General features: G+C 46.6%; 1 protein-coding gene across 4 annotated transcripts in view; it reads right to left on the bottom strand.

Annotated features, from left to right (window-relative positions):
- Window positions 1–17,874, bottom strand: part of LOC123765268 (carboxyl-terminal PDZ ligand of neuronal nitric oxide synthase protein) — a 497,901-nt gene that overhangs the window by 436,173 nt on the left and 43,854 nt on the right. For all 4 annotated transcript variants that reach the window (XM_069335506.1, XM_069335509.1, XM_045753792.2 and 1 more), the window contains exon 2: window positions 11,441–11,800. In XM_069335506.1, coding sequence (XP_069191607.1) covers window positions 11,441–11,566 — 126 coding nt within the window. In that variant the 5' untranslated portion in view covers window positions 11,567–11,800. The remainder of the gene's footprint in view (window positions 1–11,440; window positions 11,801–17,874) is intronic.

Genomic DNA, 17,874 nt, shown 5'->3' with positions numbered 1-17,874 from the left:
CACCGCTACCCGCAACAACCCAGTTAAGTCATCAAGAACCCTTCTTGAGGTTATCTGGAGATGATTTCGGGGCTTTTTAGTGTCCCCGCGGCCCGGTCCTCGACCAGGCCTCCACCCCCAGGAAGCAGCCCGTGACAGCTGACTAACACCCAGGTACCTATTTTACTGCTAGGTAATAGGGGCATAGGGTGAAAGAAACTCTGCCCATTGTTTCTCGCCGGCGCCTGGGATCGAACCCAGGACCACAGGATCACAAGTTCAGCGTGCTGTCCGCTCGGCCGACCGGCTCCCTTGACCACAGGTAGAAAACCCCAGCAGTCATGATGACCAATACACAAACAGATGTGTGTACCTTCCTTCTCTGGTGTATGTGTACCGAGAGTTTGTGCTTTGTCCTGGACTAAAAGTGCACTAAAAGTGTGGTCAGCAAAACTCTCACGGAGAAGCTTGCTGCCTCCCACACCCGAACCAGGCTGTGATCCGTACGTGCAGCCGTGTCCAACAGCCTGATTGACCAGTCCAGCAACCAGGAATCCTGGTCGACGACCGGGCCGCGGGGACGCTAAGCCCCGGAAGCACCTCGAGGTAACCTCAACTAGACCTTATTAATAACCCATAACGCCTAATAACCCCAAAACCAACGAGTAGCCTACTGAGGCTAAAAGCCTCTTACACAGTTGCTATTTCGCAGTCACCTCTCTTGATTCCTCCGTACCTAAATAAATAAATGTTTATTTAAGATAAGGTACATACAAGAGATTTAACAAAGATTGATGGATTTATAGATAAGAGATAGTACATACAATGCCTGAAGCCACTATTACGCAAAGCGTTCCGGGCATGAAAAACATTAATGACTAAATGAATCTATGAAACACCGACGATTGATCCAGCCCAAGATCCATGTAGCCTACTGACACACTGAACATGTCCCAATGTATACACAGTATATACATTTCTTTGTTTTAATATAATTTTTAATTTATATGAAAATCAACGAATTCAAACGTGTATGTGTCTAATGAAGACATTGAAAGAAACTTGTAAATTATTATTATTATTAAGTGGTCATTAATTTAATGAGTTAAAAAACACATCCTCACTCGTTATCACCACATCCCACACCCCAGCAGATCCGTACGACGTGTCACATCCCACACCCCAGCAGATCCCTACGACGTGTCACACCCCAGCAGATCCCTACGACGTGTCACATCCCACACCCCAGCAGATCCCTACGACGTGTCACATCCCACACCCCAGCAGATCCCTACGACGTGTCACATCCCACACCCCAGCAGATCCCTACGACGTGTCACATCCCACACCCCAGCAGATCCCTACGACGTGTCACATCCCACACCCCAGCAGATCCCTACGACGTGTCACATCCCACACCCCAGCAGATCCCTACGACGTGTCACATCCCAAACCCCAGCAGATCCCTACGACGTGCCACACCCCAGCAGATCCGTACGACGTGCCACACACCAGCAGATCCGTACGACGTGCCACACCCCAGCAGATCCCTACGACGTGCCACACCCCAGCAGATCCCTACGACGTGCCACACCTCAGCAGATCCCTACAACGTGCCACATCCCACACCTCAGCACCTCCACCAATCCACCACCTGCTCCAGGTGGCGCCCTTCACCACCAATTAAGTGCAGGTGTCGCCGAGTATTCACCAGACAGGTTTACTGCGGCTTCCAAATTAATTTCCCTCCAAATTGGAGCTTTTCAAACGGGTCGCGGCGTATGGCCGGTTTTTAACACAGCCAATTAGCCCTCGCTTCATAATTCATAACGACTGTCCTCACGTTATAACTCACCTCGCCTCCTTGAGGAATAACTCGAAACCTTCACAGTCACCGCACTCCCATACACCGTCAAGTAGCGGGACAATTTACGATACATATATGTGACAGGTCCCTTTCCTCGCGCAAGTGACGGGTTCTACAGTACGACCCGCTTGATGGGGTTCTGGGAGTTGTTCTACTCCTCAAGCCCGAACGACCTGCTTGATACCTGCTTGATGGGGTTCTGGGAGTTGTTCTACTCCTCAAGCCCGAACGACCTGCTTGATACCTGCTTGATGGGGTTCTGGGAGTTGTTCTACTCCTCAAGCCTGAACGACCTGCTTGATACCTGCTTGATGGGGTTCTGGGAGTTGTTCTACTCCCCAAGCCCGAACGACCTGCTTGATGGTGTTCTGGGAGTTGTTCTACTCCTCAAGCCTGAACGACCTGCTTGATACCGGCTTGATGGGGTTCTGGGAGTTGTTCTACTCCCCAAGCCCGGCCCGAGGCCAGGCTTGACTCGTGAGAGATTTTGGTCCACCAGGCTGTTGCTTGGAGCGGCCCGCAGGCCCACCACAGCCCGGTTGGTTCGGCACTTCTTGGAGGAAACAGTCTAGTTTTCTCTGGAAGATGTCCCTTGTATTGTACCTAGTCATGTTAAGGGTTAACATGACTGAGTACAGTACATTGTTTGTTCTGTTAACGTGGGTTAACATAACTGGTTAATAACAACTATGTTACATAGTTATTAACCGCTAACAATGATAATTGGTATAGTATTATATAGTTATTAACTATAATAATTACTCTCCTCTATACAGTTTATACCGTAAAAGTTAATGTTAATAATGTATATATTTTTGTTCCTAAAAATTAAATAATCCCACCCGTTTATAGTGAGAACGAATGAGAGAAATATAGAAAAAACACAGATAAATGATCCAGGTACCATAGTTATGAGACGGAGCCAAACAGCTGTATCTAGTTCCCTGTGGGCATGGGTTTGACAAGCTGTCAAATGGACAGCTTTGACAGACAGGCGGGCAGACAGGGAGACAAAGGAAGCCGATATAATCAAGACCCCTTCCTTACACAAACAGGATCTAATCCCCCTCGTCCACGCTCATCGCAGATTCCTTTACCAATGTTTGATTACCAATCCCTATTCCATTCCACTATCCACTCCCGTAACAGTCGCCTGGAACAGTAGCAGCAGCAGCCTCTCCTGGTCAATCCATCTCCCCCTCCACAACACACCTGGTCCAATCCAACATGCCAAATGCATTGGCAAAGTTGCTCTCTAAAATTGTCACTGCTAAACTTCCCTGATCACATATACTATCAATGTATACGACACTCCCGGTGACTCTTGCCGCTGGAGGCTGCTAGTTTATTGTGCACCCCATACTCATCCTGGGAGTGGGAGTTTACTGGGCACCCCATACTCATCCTGGGAGTGGGAGTTTATTGGGCATCCCATACTCATCCTGGGAGTGGGAGTTTATTGGGCATCCTAGATGCCCAATAAACTCCTTACGTCCGAGAGCATCCTAGATGCTCAGTCGTAGCTCAGTCGATTAAGGCAGCATCTGGGATGCTCTCGGATGCAGGTTCGAATCCTCGTCACGGCCCTTGTGGATTTGTTCATTACTGATACTTCATCATTTCTAACAAGATGATTGGCCATTTCATGCACTGTAACTAGGCCTATTTATCCGGCATCTCCACGTCGCCTTCCTACCTGCTGACAACCTGTTCCTGGTTCCGGGGATCAACGTCCCCGCGGCCCGGTCTCTGACCAGGCCTCCTCGTTGGTGGAGCAGAGTCAACCATGCTGTTTGGTGCAGCTGCTCGCAGTCTGACGAAACCACAGACCGGTTGATCAGGTATCCTTTGGAGGTGTTTATTAAATTCTTTTTTTGCACACCGTAAGAGGTCGGCAGTTATGCCCCTTATGTGTAGAGAGAGGGGAAGGTTGAAGCGTTTTGGGCTTTCGATGGAGCTCTCGCTTTTCAATGGGGCTATTTTGCACATCCTGCCATGTCTCTTGGTCTCGTGTAGAGTTATTTCCGTGTGCAGATTTGAACCAATCCTCCTAATATTTTTCTATACCGTTTCCCTCATGCTAGTATAGCTAATCTATTACCACTTGTCCGTTTGTCGTAGTAAAACTCTTTCATCGGCCAACACAAACAGTTTGCTAGTGCAGCTGATCAACAGTCTACCTCCTGCGCTAACCAAGTGGTGTAGTAAACACGTCATGCGTCTATAAAATATATGCTGTTGTAACTTGAACGTGCAGTCGAGAGGAACAGTGACCCCCGTCTGCATCAGCCAGTAGGGTCTAGCTCCTGGGACCGGCACGACCACCACCTCGATGCACACAATGTGACAAACACAGCATATTTGCCCTTATTTTCCCAGCCCAGCCTATCCCAGCCTAGCCTAGCCTAGCCTAGCATAGCCTAAGCTGGTCTAAAATGTAGCGATGACTTTCAGGTACATATGTTTTTAATGTTTTTTTTTAAGGTTTCAGGTCTTAGATAAGTCCTCTCATATTCCATTTCTTCCTGCTATCTTCTCTTCTCCACTCCTAACTTCCCTCCTACCTCTATGTCTGCCCATAATAGGAACTCCCTTGTTAACATTCTTCCGAGAAATAGCTAAAAATTACCTGGTCTTTATTGCCTTGCTAGTAATCCGCATCTCACCCCGCCCCCCCTCCCAATTGCTATGCATGTCGAGGTAAAGTGTGGTCAGACGCGCCCCATTGTGACTACCGACTCCTGATTACTTCCTCAGTTACCTGGGACAACAGCCACCCAGGTGAGGGAGCCACCAGGCACCAGGTGAGGGAGGCACCAGGTGAGGGAGCCACCAGGCACCAGGTGAGGGGGGGACACCAGGTGAGGGGGGGCACCAGGTGAGGGAGGGGGCACCAGGTGAGGGAGGGGGCACCAGGTGAGGAGGGGGGCACCAGGTGAGGGGGGGGCACCAGGTGAGGGGGGGGGGCACCAGGTGAGGGGTGGGGGCACCAGGTTAGGGGGGGGCACCAGGTTAGGGGGGGGCACCAGGTGAGGGAGGCACTGTTAATCATGGGCAACAGGTGTTCACCGGGCAGGTCTCAAGTACCAGCCTTACACTTGACCCATTACGAACAAATCCACAAGGGCCGTGACGAGGATTCGAACCTGCGTCCGAGAGCATCCCAGACACTGCCTTAATCGACTTTGTTCATTTGATGCATCACGTTAGTGTGATCTCTGTGTGTGATGACCCATTACCCCTCCACTAAGGTGCCAACTGATTTACCGCTCTTATCACACAACTATTATACAATTATCAATATTATTGCATCATTCTATACCACACAATAAGTTACAATCATCATTTTCATTAACAAAAAATTACCATTAACAATTACTTTCATACTCTATTTAGGCCTATATTGCAAGCTAGGCCTGCAAGTGTCTAAACCAAAATTATCTACAGACTCATCAAACTGTTAGAATAATGCAAGTACAGTAACAGTCCTCTGGATGCTGGGGTGCAGTCACTTAGAACTGACCTCTTGGCTTGGGATGACCTACTGACATCAACTCTGATTGTGGCGTGAATTGGATATAATACTGGGCCAGTCAGAGCCTTGACACTCAGATCGAGAACATATGATACGGAGAGAGAATCGATTCACGTAGTATCGGACCAGCCGGGTTGTAGAGGAAATGTAGAGGGCCTGCTACAGCCTGTTGGATCAGGTTATCACTAGTCAAGCATAGTCGGGCTCGGGGAGTACAACTCACTTCAAGTATGTTCCAGGATACACTAATATTCACAGGCTATTATTTACTCTAATTCCATTAGACTAATAAGAATTAATGTAGATTTATCCTTTCCTGTAAGAAAATAAAATTCGGTCCATCAACTGTGAAGAGCCGAGTACTCCCAGGGTACTGTGCTTGCTCCAGTACTTTTTATCACTCGTATCGAATATAGACAAGAACACAACCTATAGCACTCTCATCCTTTGCAGATGACACTAGGATTTTTATGAGAGCAGACAACATAGAGGACACGGCAAACCCCCAATTAGACGTAAATCAGGTCTTTCAATGGGGTACAGAAAATAATATGGTATTTAATGAAGACACGTCCCAGCTCTCGCGCAACGGAAAACATGAAAATATAAAAACGGAAACCACGTACAAAATTCAGTCAAATCGTAACATAGGACGAAAAAGCAATGTAAAGGATTTGGGTGTACTCATGTAGGAAGACCTTACCTTTAAAGAACACAATAAAGTAGCCGTAAGAACTACAAGAAAATTGACAGGTTGGGTAACAAGAACTTTTCACACTGGAGATGCTATATCAAATGATGATACTCTTCAAAACGCTAGCTCTCTTTAGAGAGAAATACTGCTGCACAATGACAGCCCCTTTCAAAGCTGGAGAAATTGCTGACCTGGAGAGCGTGCAGAGATCCTTTACTGCTAGAATCCACTCAGTAAAACATTAAACTATTGGGACAGACTAAAATGCCTAAATCTGTATTCTCTCTCGAGCAGGTTGGAGAGATGCATAATAATTTACACGTGGAAAATATTATAGATTCGGTTACAGGTTACAACGCCATCTCTTGAACGCACCCGCCCCCATTTTATTCCCCGGTGGAAGGCTGCGATCTTATTGACCCCTGATTCCTCCCCCTTCCCCATTAAAACCCCCGTTACTAGATTCTACACCACGAACTGTCCATCCACCACTCAATTAGCCTAATCCCAACCAACAAACTGGCGCATCACGCCAAACTGACGGTCCTGCATGCGAGGACTCTGATCCACCAACGGAAATCATAACATAATAATTGCACTATATTTAATGTCACTTACGCTCTTCCTCTCTCGGCATTCACCAATCGCGATGTGGCACAAGGACACATTAACCTCCTATATTGTCAAATTTTATGCGCGGCTCCTCTTTTATTTTTTTGTTCACGTGTTTGCAGAGGCGAAATGAGGCTATTGAACATTATTTGAATTATATTTTCTCAGTCAAGTCTCTTGACTGAGTACATGTACTGAGTACATTCACAATCGACTTGACAATAGTTCAGGACGGACCGAAACGTCGTCGTCCCTTCAACTTCTAGTGTGTGGTCTGGTCAACATACTTCAGCCACGTTATTGTGACTCATCGCCTGCATGTACTGAGAGTATATGTACATTACTGAGAGTAGATGGAACCCCTTTTTCGGGATACCTGGATTGTACGTTGAAGGAGGGTTCTGGGAGTAGTTCTACTCCCCAAGCCAAGCCCGAGGCTATGCTCAACTCATGAGAGCTTGGTCCAACAGGCTGATTGATGCTTGGAGCAACCTACAGGCCCACTACAGCTCGAGTAATCCGACACTTTTTGCAGAAGTGTCCAGTTTTTTCTTGAAGATTTCCACTTTTGTTCCAACATTATTTCTTATACTTGCTGGAAAAATATTGTGGCATCTCTAACTCTCATTTCGCTTCTTTAATCGCGATTCTTATCTCCTGTCAGGAAGGAGCTCTCTCAGCCATCCCAATGCATTAACAATTACACCCATTTTGTTCTTGAGCTTGTATGACGAGAAATGTTGTATTTTGAAACATTTTCTCTTATATGATAAAATTTTGAACGTTTTCTGTCAATTGAAAACACTACACAGCCAACGTGAACATTAAATGGTTCGTCAAGGTATAATTCCCCCCTCGCTGAGCCCATTCTGCTGTGTGGCAGCAAATCAGTCTTCCCATTAGCCTCTCTAACACGCTCTAAACGACACTAGTCAACTAATGGCAGGTTTGCGATTGCCAATACTGCCGCGTTCACAAAAACGCGTTAAAAATGGATTCCATAGTTCTTCTCATTGTCTAATAACTCTTGGAGATCCACGCCTCAAGTAGTGCCTGACATTCTTCCATTATGACATTTCAGTGCATGCCATTTCCATCCTGACATTCCCCGCCAAACCTACCCGAATATTGCATCATCCCTCCCACGCGCTTTGCATCAATATCACACAATTAAGACAGTAATAACGAAAGCAACAATTTATCAACAATTTAGCAAGTAATAAACCAGAGAGGACGAGGGGTGGGTTGAGGGGTGACGAGGTGAGGGGGAGCCCCAACCCACCCCCCATCCTCCAACATTTAATATTTATTGACAAAAGCCTGGCTTACCAGCGCTGCTAGGCTGGTGTGGACACCCAACCCTCTCTTATAAGCCAATGAGCCCTAATCAAGTTAACGTTCAAATTTAACCCCATTTCTCTCCAGCTGGGGAGATCCCATCTATGCCAAGCAAGGGAGAGAGGGCTATCCAATTTGGAACATTGCTAGGCTACGCAAATAATATGATCCCCCCATGAATCCAAATACGGTATTATATAAATTATATACCTGTATGTATAATCGGGTATACATCCAGTGTAAAAAATTATTTTTCTTATTTACAACATTTTGTAAATAACGATAATCAATTAAATTTGTTATCCATTCACTGGATATATCCCACCCCGGTGAGAATCGGACAGTCCAGATTCTAATCTAATTCCGCTGGTTTCCATCCATTTCAGGGATAAGACCTTACCGGCCAGAGACCCCGGACTACCGCCAGCATTAGATCCATTTGAGGAGTAATCCAGTCAGTGTTCCTACTTAACCGAGATCCTGGTCAAGACGGCCACGCCAAGCTGAGAGAGAAGCTTGGGGTCAGGATGACCACCCTCAGCTATGGCCCAGGAAAAGCAAGCTCCCTAGTTGTGGCGTAAATAAAGACTATCACCCTTAAAGCCTATCTGCGGTAGAAATAAGGTGGTGTTTCGTCCTTGCTGTGATAGGGTGGATTTTGACCTAGTCTTGCTGTGGCGCGCACACACAGTTACGACGTAGCCTGGCTGTGGTGGAGATCAAAGCTCGGTGTTATTGAGAGCGTTCTGATAAATGTGGCCTCGCCTGGTCACACGGTAAACATAGTTGGCGGTTCAGCCCGTCCTCAGACCAAGCCCATTCCATCCAGCGGTCGACCCCCCCCCCCCCCCAGGACGCATTCATTAATTTTAACACGCTGTTCATTCAAACTGGGAAGTTTCTCAAATGTAAATTAATATTGTTATATATTAGCATATTGTGCATATTTAGGCATTGGTTAGGTTAGGTCTATTGGTTCTGTTGGCGATTATTTGTTTTTGTAGTACGTGGGTGAAGCATTTACAGCGTTGTGGTTCGAACAAAAGTCGTCAGCGAAGCACTTGTTCCGGAAAGCCGGGCAACAGCCTGGTGGACCAAGCTCTCACAAGTCAAGCCTAGCCCTGGACCGAGCTTGGGGGAGTAGAAGAACTACTCCCAGAACCCCATCAAGCAGGTACCTTGAGGTTACCTTGAGGTGCTTCCGGGGCTTAGCGTCCCCGCGGCCCGGTCCTCGACCAGGCCTCCACCCCCAGGAAGCAGCCCGTGACAGCTGACTAACACTCAGGTACCTATTTTACTGCTAGGTAACAGGGGCATAGGGTGAAAGAAACTCTGCCCATTGTTTCTCCCCGGCGCCCAGGATCGAACCCGGGACCACAGGATCACAAGTCCAGTGTGCTGTCCGCTCGGCCGACCGGCTCCCATGGTGCGTTCCTATAATATCAAAATATTGAAAGGTTCATAGACATATGGTTTTCACGCTTCTGTTTCAGCCCTCGTCACCAGTATTTAGGCTACTAGTACATATGTATGTGGTTAAGACACACACGAATAATATTCAGGCTTGACTTGCTAAGTGGTCAGCGCTCGGGATTCGCAGTCCTGAGGTTCCGGGTTCGATCCCTGGTGGAGGCGGAAACAAATGTGCAGTTTCTTTCATCCTGATGCTCCTGTTCACCTAGCAGTAAATAGGTACCTGGGAGTTAGACAGCTGCTACGGGCTGCTTCCTGGGGATGCCTAACAAAAAAGGAGGCCTGGTCGACGACCGGGCCGCGGGGACGCTAAGCCCCGAAATCAAGATAACCTCAAGATAAGGCCTGGTCGGAGACTGGGCCGCGGGGCCTTTGATCCCCGGAACCGCCATAAGGTAGGCAAAGGAAATGTATATGTTTATCTCTCAGAATGTTTGGTAATATGTTTATTGCTTGTGATGTGTGTCTATGTATGTATTAACACGATGTACTGAACGGGGTGAGAATAGCTTGAGCTACCTCATCCCTTTGTGTGTATTTTACCTCAATAAACTTATTTCAATTTCAAGGTAGGCAAGCCTAAGGCCAAGCTCTGAGGCGTCATCTTTTAGTCATTAAGAATAACCTGTGTACAAAGTCAAGGAAGCCAGGCTATATACAATACTGAATACTGCCAACACTTGGAAGAGGAATTTGTCGAGCGAGTAAGGTGCCTTGTTGACATGGTACACAAATCGATATGCGTTACCATGCGGGCATAACTAGCGCATTTCTGGTACCTTTATACTGGTTAAATGTACACATTTAAATACGTGAATATACATTATGTATCCTTGTATAGGGGGGATACATTATGTACCTTGTATAGGGGGATACATTATGTACCTTGTATAGGGGGATACATTATGTACCTTGTATAGGGGGATACACTATGTATCCTTGTATAGGGGGATACATTATGTACCTTGTATATGGGGGATACATTATGTATCCTTGTATAGGGGGGATACATTATGTACCTTGTATAGGGGGGATACATTATGTACCTTGTATATGGGGGATACATTATGTACCGTGTATAGGGGGGATACATTACAGACACTCACTCGCCGACTCTCTCAGTCTTCTGTCGATGGAAAACAGAAGAGATATGATCACATACAATATTCTCAGAAACTGATAGGGTAGATAAAGATAGTTCATTTAGGATACACGCAGAGGGAAGGGGGGTACAGGGACACACGCCCAGGGGTGGGGGGGATAGGGGACACGAACATGGGGACACAGGTGGAGACTGAGTACCCAAATGAGCTACAGGGACATTAGAAAGAACTTTTTATTTAGTGTCAGTAGTTAACAGATGGAATACATTAGGCAGTGATGTGGTGGAGGCTGATTCCATACACAGTTTCAAATGTAGATATGAGAGGGCCCAGTAGACGCAGGAATATGTACTCCGGTTGACCCGACAGTCGAGAGGCGGGACCAAAGAGCCGAAGCTCAACCCCGCAAGCACAACTAGGTGAGTGCACACACACTCAACACCACAACAATATCCAGTACGCAATGTTTTACGATAACCTAAACACAAAAAAGGCAACAACATTAAGAACACAATTAGCATTAAACAAATACATTGAGAGATACATGGATCAGATCAAGAGGAAGAGACAAGGGGCCAGATTCACGAAAACACTTACGAACCTGTACATCTTTTCTCAATCTTTGGAGGCTTTGTTTACAATTACTAAACAGTTAATGAGTTCCGAAGCACCAGGAGGCTGTTTATAACAATACCAACAGTTGAATGGGAAGTTTTCATGCTTGTAAATTGTTTAATAAATGTTATCAAAGCCGTCAAAGACTGAGGAAAGATGTACACGTTCGTAAGTACTTTCGTAAATCTGGCCCGAAGGAGTGTAAGGTGGCGGCGGTCACTAACCTTGACGCTGAACCTGATGCCGTGATTAAACGCCTCCTCCGGGTGAAGAGGGATCCGCGAATCGTAGTCATCATTCGTCACGAGGTTGTACTGTTTCTTGCTTGGCATCCGCATCTTGGCGCGCATCTGGCCCCCCGAGCCGGTCCTCACTCACCCGTCACTACACACGCACACGCACGCACACGGACTAGTCTACTGGGGTGTCATCAGTATGGGTGGGCGGAGGGGCTGGGTAGGTGTTGCAGGCGCTGACACGGAGAAAGTGTTGCTTCTCTGCCTCACTTCACCGACGCTGGCTGCCATTTACCGTGATCTTTAGTTACCACGGTCTCTGACAAGTTTTCCTTTCACACACACCACCTTTAAGGGAAAAAATACACACGGGATTATTAAATATAATCCAAACAACTGGTCATTATCATAAACAGCTTTTAAATCAACACAATGTTTTTCTAATGGTTTATTTCCGAGGAGGAAAGTCTCTCATAAGTTACAGTTCATTCACCTCTTAATATATGCATTACGAAATTATATTTGAACAGTATTAGGTTAAAATACACAAGGTCCATTTCCTGGCTAACGTATACTGTGCACTTTTTAAATCCGTTATATGTTTAACACGTGTATGCATAATTAAGTCCAAAGATTTTCTTTACAAAAATTAAGAAAACATTCCTTAGGCCTAATCACACTTTCAGCTGTACGGCCTCGTTACTTTCAGGTCGGTGTTAAGACTCCTGATGGCCCAAGTGGTAAGGCTTCAGCCGCTATCCTAACTGTTATCCTGTCCTCGTATCCCTTCATAGTGCCGTGTAGTGTATACGAGTCGAGTCTCGTAACTCATTTTCCTGATATTAAAAATGTTAATGCACACGCACATTCCTCGATATTAATCCATCCAGACCAATCCCTGGCCAATCGCCCCTCCAACACCAACCCCTGGCCAATCCCCCCTCCAACACCAACTACTGGCCAATCCCCCCTCCAACACCAAACCCCCCTCCAACACAACCCCTTGCCAATCCCCCCTCCAACACCAACTACTGGCCAATCCCCCCCTCCAACGCCAACTACTGGCCAATCGTCCCTCCAACACCAACCCCTGGCCAATCCCCTCTTAACCAATTAACTTCATAAGGTCTCCCTCTGCTGTATTTGCCTGCACTAGACTGGGCAAAGTAATGCCTTTATCATTTTTAACCGTATCTTGCTAATAATTATATCTAAAACCCATCACATGTACTAATTTGGTATCCTAGCCAGAATTTCCCCTACCTAATTCACCCTTAAACACCCACTACTGTCCCGTGATCAACCCAGATGCGCGCGAGACAGACACAGACACACACTAGGCACTCCACTACTCTCCCGTGTTAGCCGCACATTTTCCCGAAAAGCACCGCTACAAGGCGGGGCGGGTGCGTGATACTGCCCTCAGCTGTGCTAACCCAATGACCGGCCACCGCCTCGTTGATCCCAGCAACGAGAACCTCCCAAGTGCTAGGTGATGGGGGTGGTGGCGAGAGGGGAATGATGGTGGGAGGCGGAAGCGGAATGTTGGTGGAGGGGGGGGGGACGGGAGGTGAACAGACGTACCACTATAAGGAAACATGGTCACCCGGCATCGTCCTGCCTAGCAATCGAACCTAGAAACAAATCGATTTTGAGCCGACTGCACTATAACCATTCAGCCTACGCGCCACCCCTCTCAGCCCCCCCCCCCCACCGACCGTCGAGGACCACCGAGCCCGCCAATACCAAGCAACAGCAGAGCGGAACGCGGCGAAAAAGGCACCAGGTGGTGGTGGCACCGACCCCAACTTCCGGCCGTGGTCCTTGGGAGCGAGGGCGCGGGTGTGGAGTCACCTAGCCGGTCAAAGGTCCGCCCCCATCTCTCACCACAGGCGTTTCCTCTTCCCCCTCGACACTTCCCACTGTGAACCTGAACCCCAGATTTTCCATGAACTTGAACCATGAGCACCAGTCTGCTTCATAACGAACTTTTTCTAAATGTTCGTTGATAAATGTTTTATCGGAAAGGAACAAATCCACAAGGGCCGAGACGAGGATTCGAACCTGCGTCCGGGAGCATCCCAGACGCTGCCTTATCGGAAATTTCGTTATCGGAAATCTTAATTAAATTAAGAATAGGGTTGGACTTACAATTTTTTTTGTCTGTGTAATGTTTATATACCTTAAAGAACTTTCCTATCCACATGGTGTCGCCATCACCCTCTTGCAGCCACCACACACGAACAAGAGAAATGCTCTTACCTACCCTCTAAGGGAGGTAAATAATGGCAACGTAAACGTACCCTCTGAAGAAGTTATGGAAACCACCTCTATTCACAACCGTAAGGCCAGACGTGACACTCGAACGCCTTGTTAAGTTCAAATACACCGCACCAGATACAGCAAGGTTGGCAGGTGGGGCACACTGCACACACTGGGTTATCTTGAGATGATTTCGGGGCTTTTAGTGTCCCCGCGGCCCGGTCCTCGACCAGGCCTCCACCCCCAGGAAGCAGCCCGTGACAGCTGACCAACTCCCATGTACCTATTTACTGCTAGGTAACAGGGGCATTCAGGGTGAAAGAAACTTTGCCCATTTGTTTCTGCCTCGTGCGGGGCATGAAGAGCTGGACTACCCTCTCGTATCTTGAGGTTATCTTGAGATGATTTCGGGGCTTTAGTGTCCCCGCGGCCCGGTCCTCGACCAGGCCTCCACCCCCAGGAAGCAGCCCGTGACAGCTGACTAACTCCCAGGTACCTATTTACTGCTAGGTAACAGGGGCGTTCAGGGTGAAAGAAACTTTTGCCCGTTTGTTTCTGCCTCGTGCGGGAATCGAACCCGCGCCACAGAATTACGAGTCCTGCGCGCTATCCACCAGGCTACGAGGCCCCCGTCCAGGCTACGAGGCCCCCGAGGCCCTCCCCTGTAGTCATTGTTAGGCGAGCACCACAGTAGCCGAGGCGGTTAGCGGGTCCCCTCCTGGCTATTGGAACCTGGGGGGAGGGGGGGGGGGTGGCGACAGGAAAACCGCTCACGGTCTGAGCAAGATGATGATGTTTCAGATTTAGCTACTCAGGACGAGGTGTCCATGTAGCACGGGCTATGGTGAGCCCGTAAACAAGCAAGCAATTTCTCTGAGCAAGAGAAATTAGAAGTATAAAGACAGAACGAAAAGAGGTGTAAGATGGGAAAGGAAGAGAAGATGAAACGGTAGGGAAACCCCGGAAGAGGGAGAGGTAGGAAAACTAGGAAGGGATAAGGTTAATATGGGAAAATAGTATGGTAAGCACTACAACTATCCCAAAAGCGACACTTTCCAACACCGGAAAATCAACCTTCCACCGTTTTCTAACTCATTTGAGAAGCAATTTTGCGAGCAATTATTACACCGAATTAAATTCTTGTTCTATTTTAGAAGAAAAGGAATCTTTTTATGGACCAAAGAAAACTGAGAAAGTTTAAATGGAAGTCCCTAATGGTTTCTCTCGAACTCACGTAGCACCAGGGAAAACAAAATTAAAGAAAAGATATGGCGTCTTTCGAGGAAGAGAGAGACCCTCACCCACAGAAAATGGAAGCTGAGCCAATTACGCGAGGGCAGAGAAGTCAATCTGGCAGCAATCAAGAAGCAAATGAGGTTTTCTGACACGAACACACCCAGCGTCTCTCAGCTGCCAGGAACACTGTGCTTGCACCAAAGCCCCTTAACTCTCCTTCTCTGTTGCTATCTGTGCACGAGTGTCATTGCACAATGCGAAATGTTTGCGGGCTATTTGACTGTATTTATAAGACGGCAGTGGGATTACAGCTATGGCGCCAGGGATATCTGAATCCAATCAAATCATTCCAGTGGTCATATCATACAACTTGATAACAATGCTTTCACAACTTTCTTCACGTCATGTGAATACAAACACGCTCTCAAATTCTTTAGAGTAAATATATTGGGTCATTATTTATTCCAGTTATCAGCGTATTGCGCAAGACTCATAATGGCTAAAATATTAAGGAAATATTTAGCAAATCTAATATAAATGTAAACCAAACATCAAATCGTAGTAAGCGGTAAGTAGGGTTTGTCATCATCCAATATCCGGCACCTAATATTTAGGCCGTCAATAAAATATCTAAGCCTAGCACCTTTCATCTACCACTTCTGGTTACCTGTTGATTTCTATCATCTTGACCAATCCACACACTAGAAAATGAAGGGACGACGACGTTTCGCTCTGTCCTGGTCCATTCTCAAGTCGATTGTGAATGGTCGACTTGAGAATGGTCCAGGACGAACCGAAACGTCGTCGTCCCTTCATTTTCTAGTGTGTGGATTGGTCAACATACTTCAGCCACGTTATTGTGACTCATCGCCTGTCTATCATTCTTCTCCTATAACAGCCTGACCTTTGGGGGGTCAGTCTCCCACGGTGATTGCCTGGTCGAGGGTTAGTGCCTCCTGCCACATCATGCAAGGTCTAACCAATCTCCGAACCCGACACCCAAAAGGAACTATCACGGGGGAGGGGAAAGCGCCAAGCCACTATGACAATATAGCACTTGGAAGGGGTCAGGATAAGGATTTGGGATGGGACGGAGGAAGGAATGGTGCCCAACCACTTGGACGGTCGGGGATTGAGCACCGACCTGCATGAAGGGAGACCGTTGCTCTACCGTCCAGCCCAAGTGGTTGGGCAGCCAAAGCCGAGAATAGCCGAGGGAATAAACGTGCAACTTACTGTACAAAAGAGAATAGTCTCGCCTAAAAGTGCTAAATAAAGCTAAAAAAAATTCCGTTTAATTTTAAACCAGATCAAAACAAAGTACAGTAGGACTAAATAGCGAGAAAATCCTTTAAAAATTCAAATAGGACTTCGGCCTATATCAAAATGAGGTTTCTGAAAGGTTAAAATATAATCGGCCAACACTAGAATGTTATTAATTGTGTAGCCTAACTAGATTAAGTTTGCTCCGAAAATTTATAAAGTGCCATATCCTTTGGTAAACATCTATTGTATTGGTGCAGCTCAAACGGCAACAGAAGCGTAAACACTAGTACAAGAAGTTACAATAATGACAAAACATAGCCTGGCGAATAACGACTAATACATCACTGACGAGTATGATGTATTCCATATTCGTCAAACAATACTAACGAATAATCCCTTCCAAAATTGTCGCTAAATAGTTGATTTACATTTCACGACGTAAACAATCTATCTACGAACAAAAAAATAATAATTAAACGTACTGTAAAATCGAAATCTATAAATAGTTGATGGACGCGAGGGTACATGGGTAAGCAAAGTGATGTGAATACTGATAAGGAAACACCTGCCAGCGAAACAATGGCACCACATCGCTAACTCGGTAATAGGAGAGAGAGTTCAGATTGTCTCGAGCAACCAAAGCATTCAAAGCCTCACACACTCGAATCCCTGTCATTGACATTGTCTACAATAGTTCTGCCCTTTAGTGCGCACACTACAATGCTCTTAAGAGTTACTACGAATACAATAGGGCGCCTGGCAGCTGGGTGGAGAGCGCTTCGGATTCGTAGTCCTGAAATTCCGGGTTCGATCCCCGGTGGAGGCGGAGACAAATGGGCAAAATGTTTCTTTCACCCTGATGCCCCTATTACCTAGCAGTAAACAGGCACCTGGGAGTTAGACAGCTGCTACGGGCTGCTTGGAGGGGGGGGGGGGGGAGGTAACAAAAAGGAGGCCTGGACGAGGACCGGGCCGCGGGGACGCTACAGCCCCGAAATCATCTCAAGATAGCCTACAATGTATTCAATAGTGACCAGAATTTATGTTATGTAAATAGGACCTACGCCTATGAACAAATCTCCAAATTATAACAAGTGATTTAAGTGTTTATTTAACATGATCCTATTGGTTTGCTGATTAGGCCCACATTACTGCACTAATGTGCAATAATGATTAGGCCTGATCACTAATGATTAGGCCCAAAATATGCTACAGCATATTTTCCTTTAAATGAATACTTGAGCACTACAAGTCAAAGAAGGATACAATTTATACTATAAAGTACTTGATAACAGAATTTCCATACATTTTTATTCTAACGAGAAACGTATCATCCCTCTACTTTGGAACACTTTACAAACTGTTCACGTTTCATTCATTCATTTTTGTAACATCTACGTCAAACTGTCTTGCAGAGCCAGTCAGCCACTACAAGACATGTCGATGCTCAACAAACTATTCAGCTTCGGATGCCGTTTTAAGCCAAACCGTTTACCAGATTGGTGGACACATTAAACGTGCAAATGACATGCTTACTGGATTAATCGCTGCACCATTTGGTGTCAAATTCCGACCTTGATTATGATACTTCTTTTGAATATGCTAGCCTCCAGCACCCTAATAAACACAGCACATTAGTATTGAAATACTCCTGGGGA

This window comes from Procambarus clarkii, chromosome 33 (genome assembly GCF_040958095.1).
Source record: "Procambarus clarkii isolate CNS0578487 chromosome 33, FALCON_Pclarkii_2.0, whole genome shotgun sequence".
Lineage (NCBI taxonomy): Eukaryota > Metazoa > Arthropoda > Malacostraca > Decapoda > Cambaridae > Procambarus > Procambarus clarkii.
Note: the sequence above shows the minus strand (reverse complement) of the source record. Positions and strands in the feature narration are given on the sequence as shown.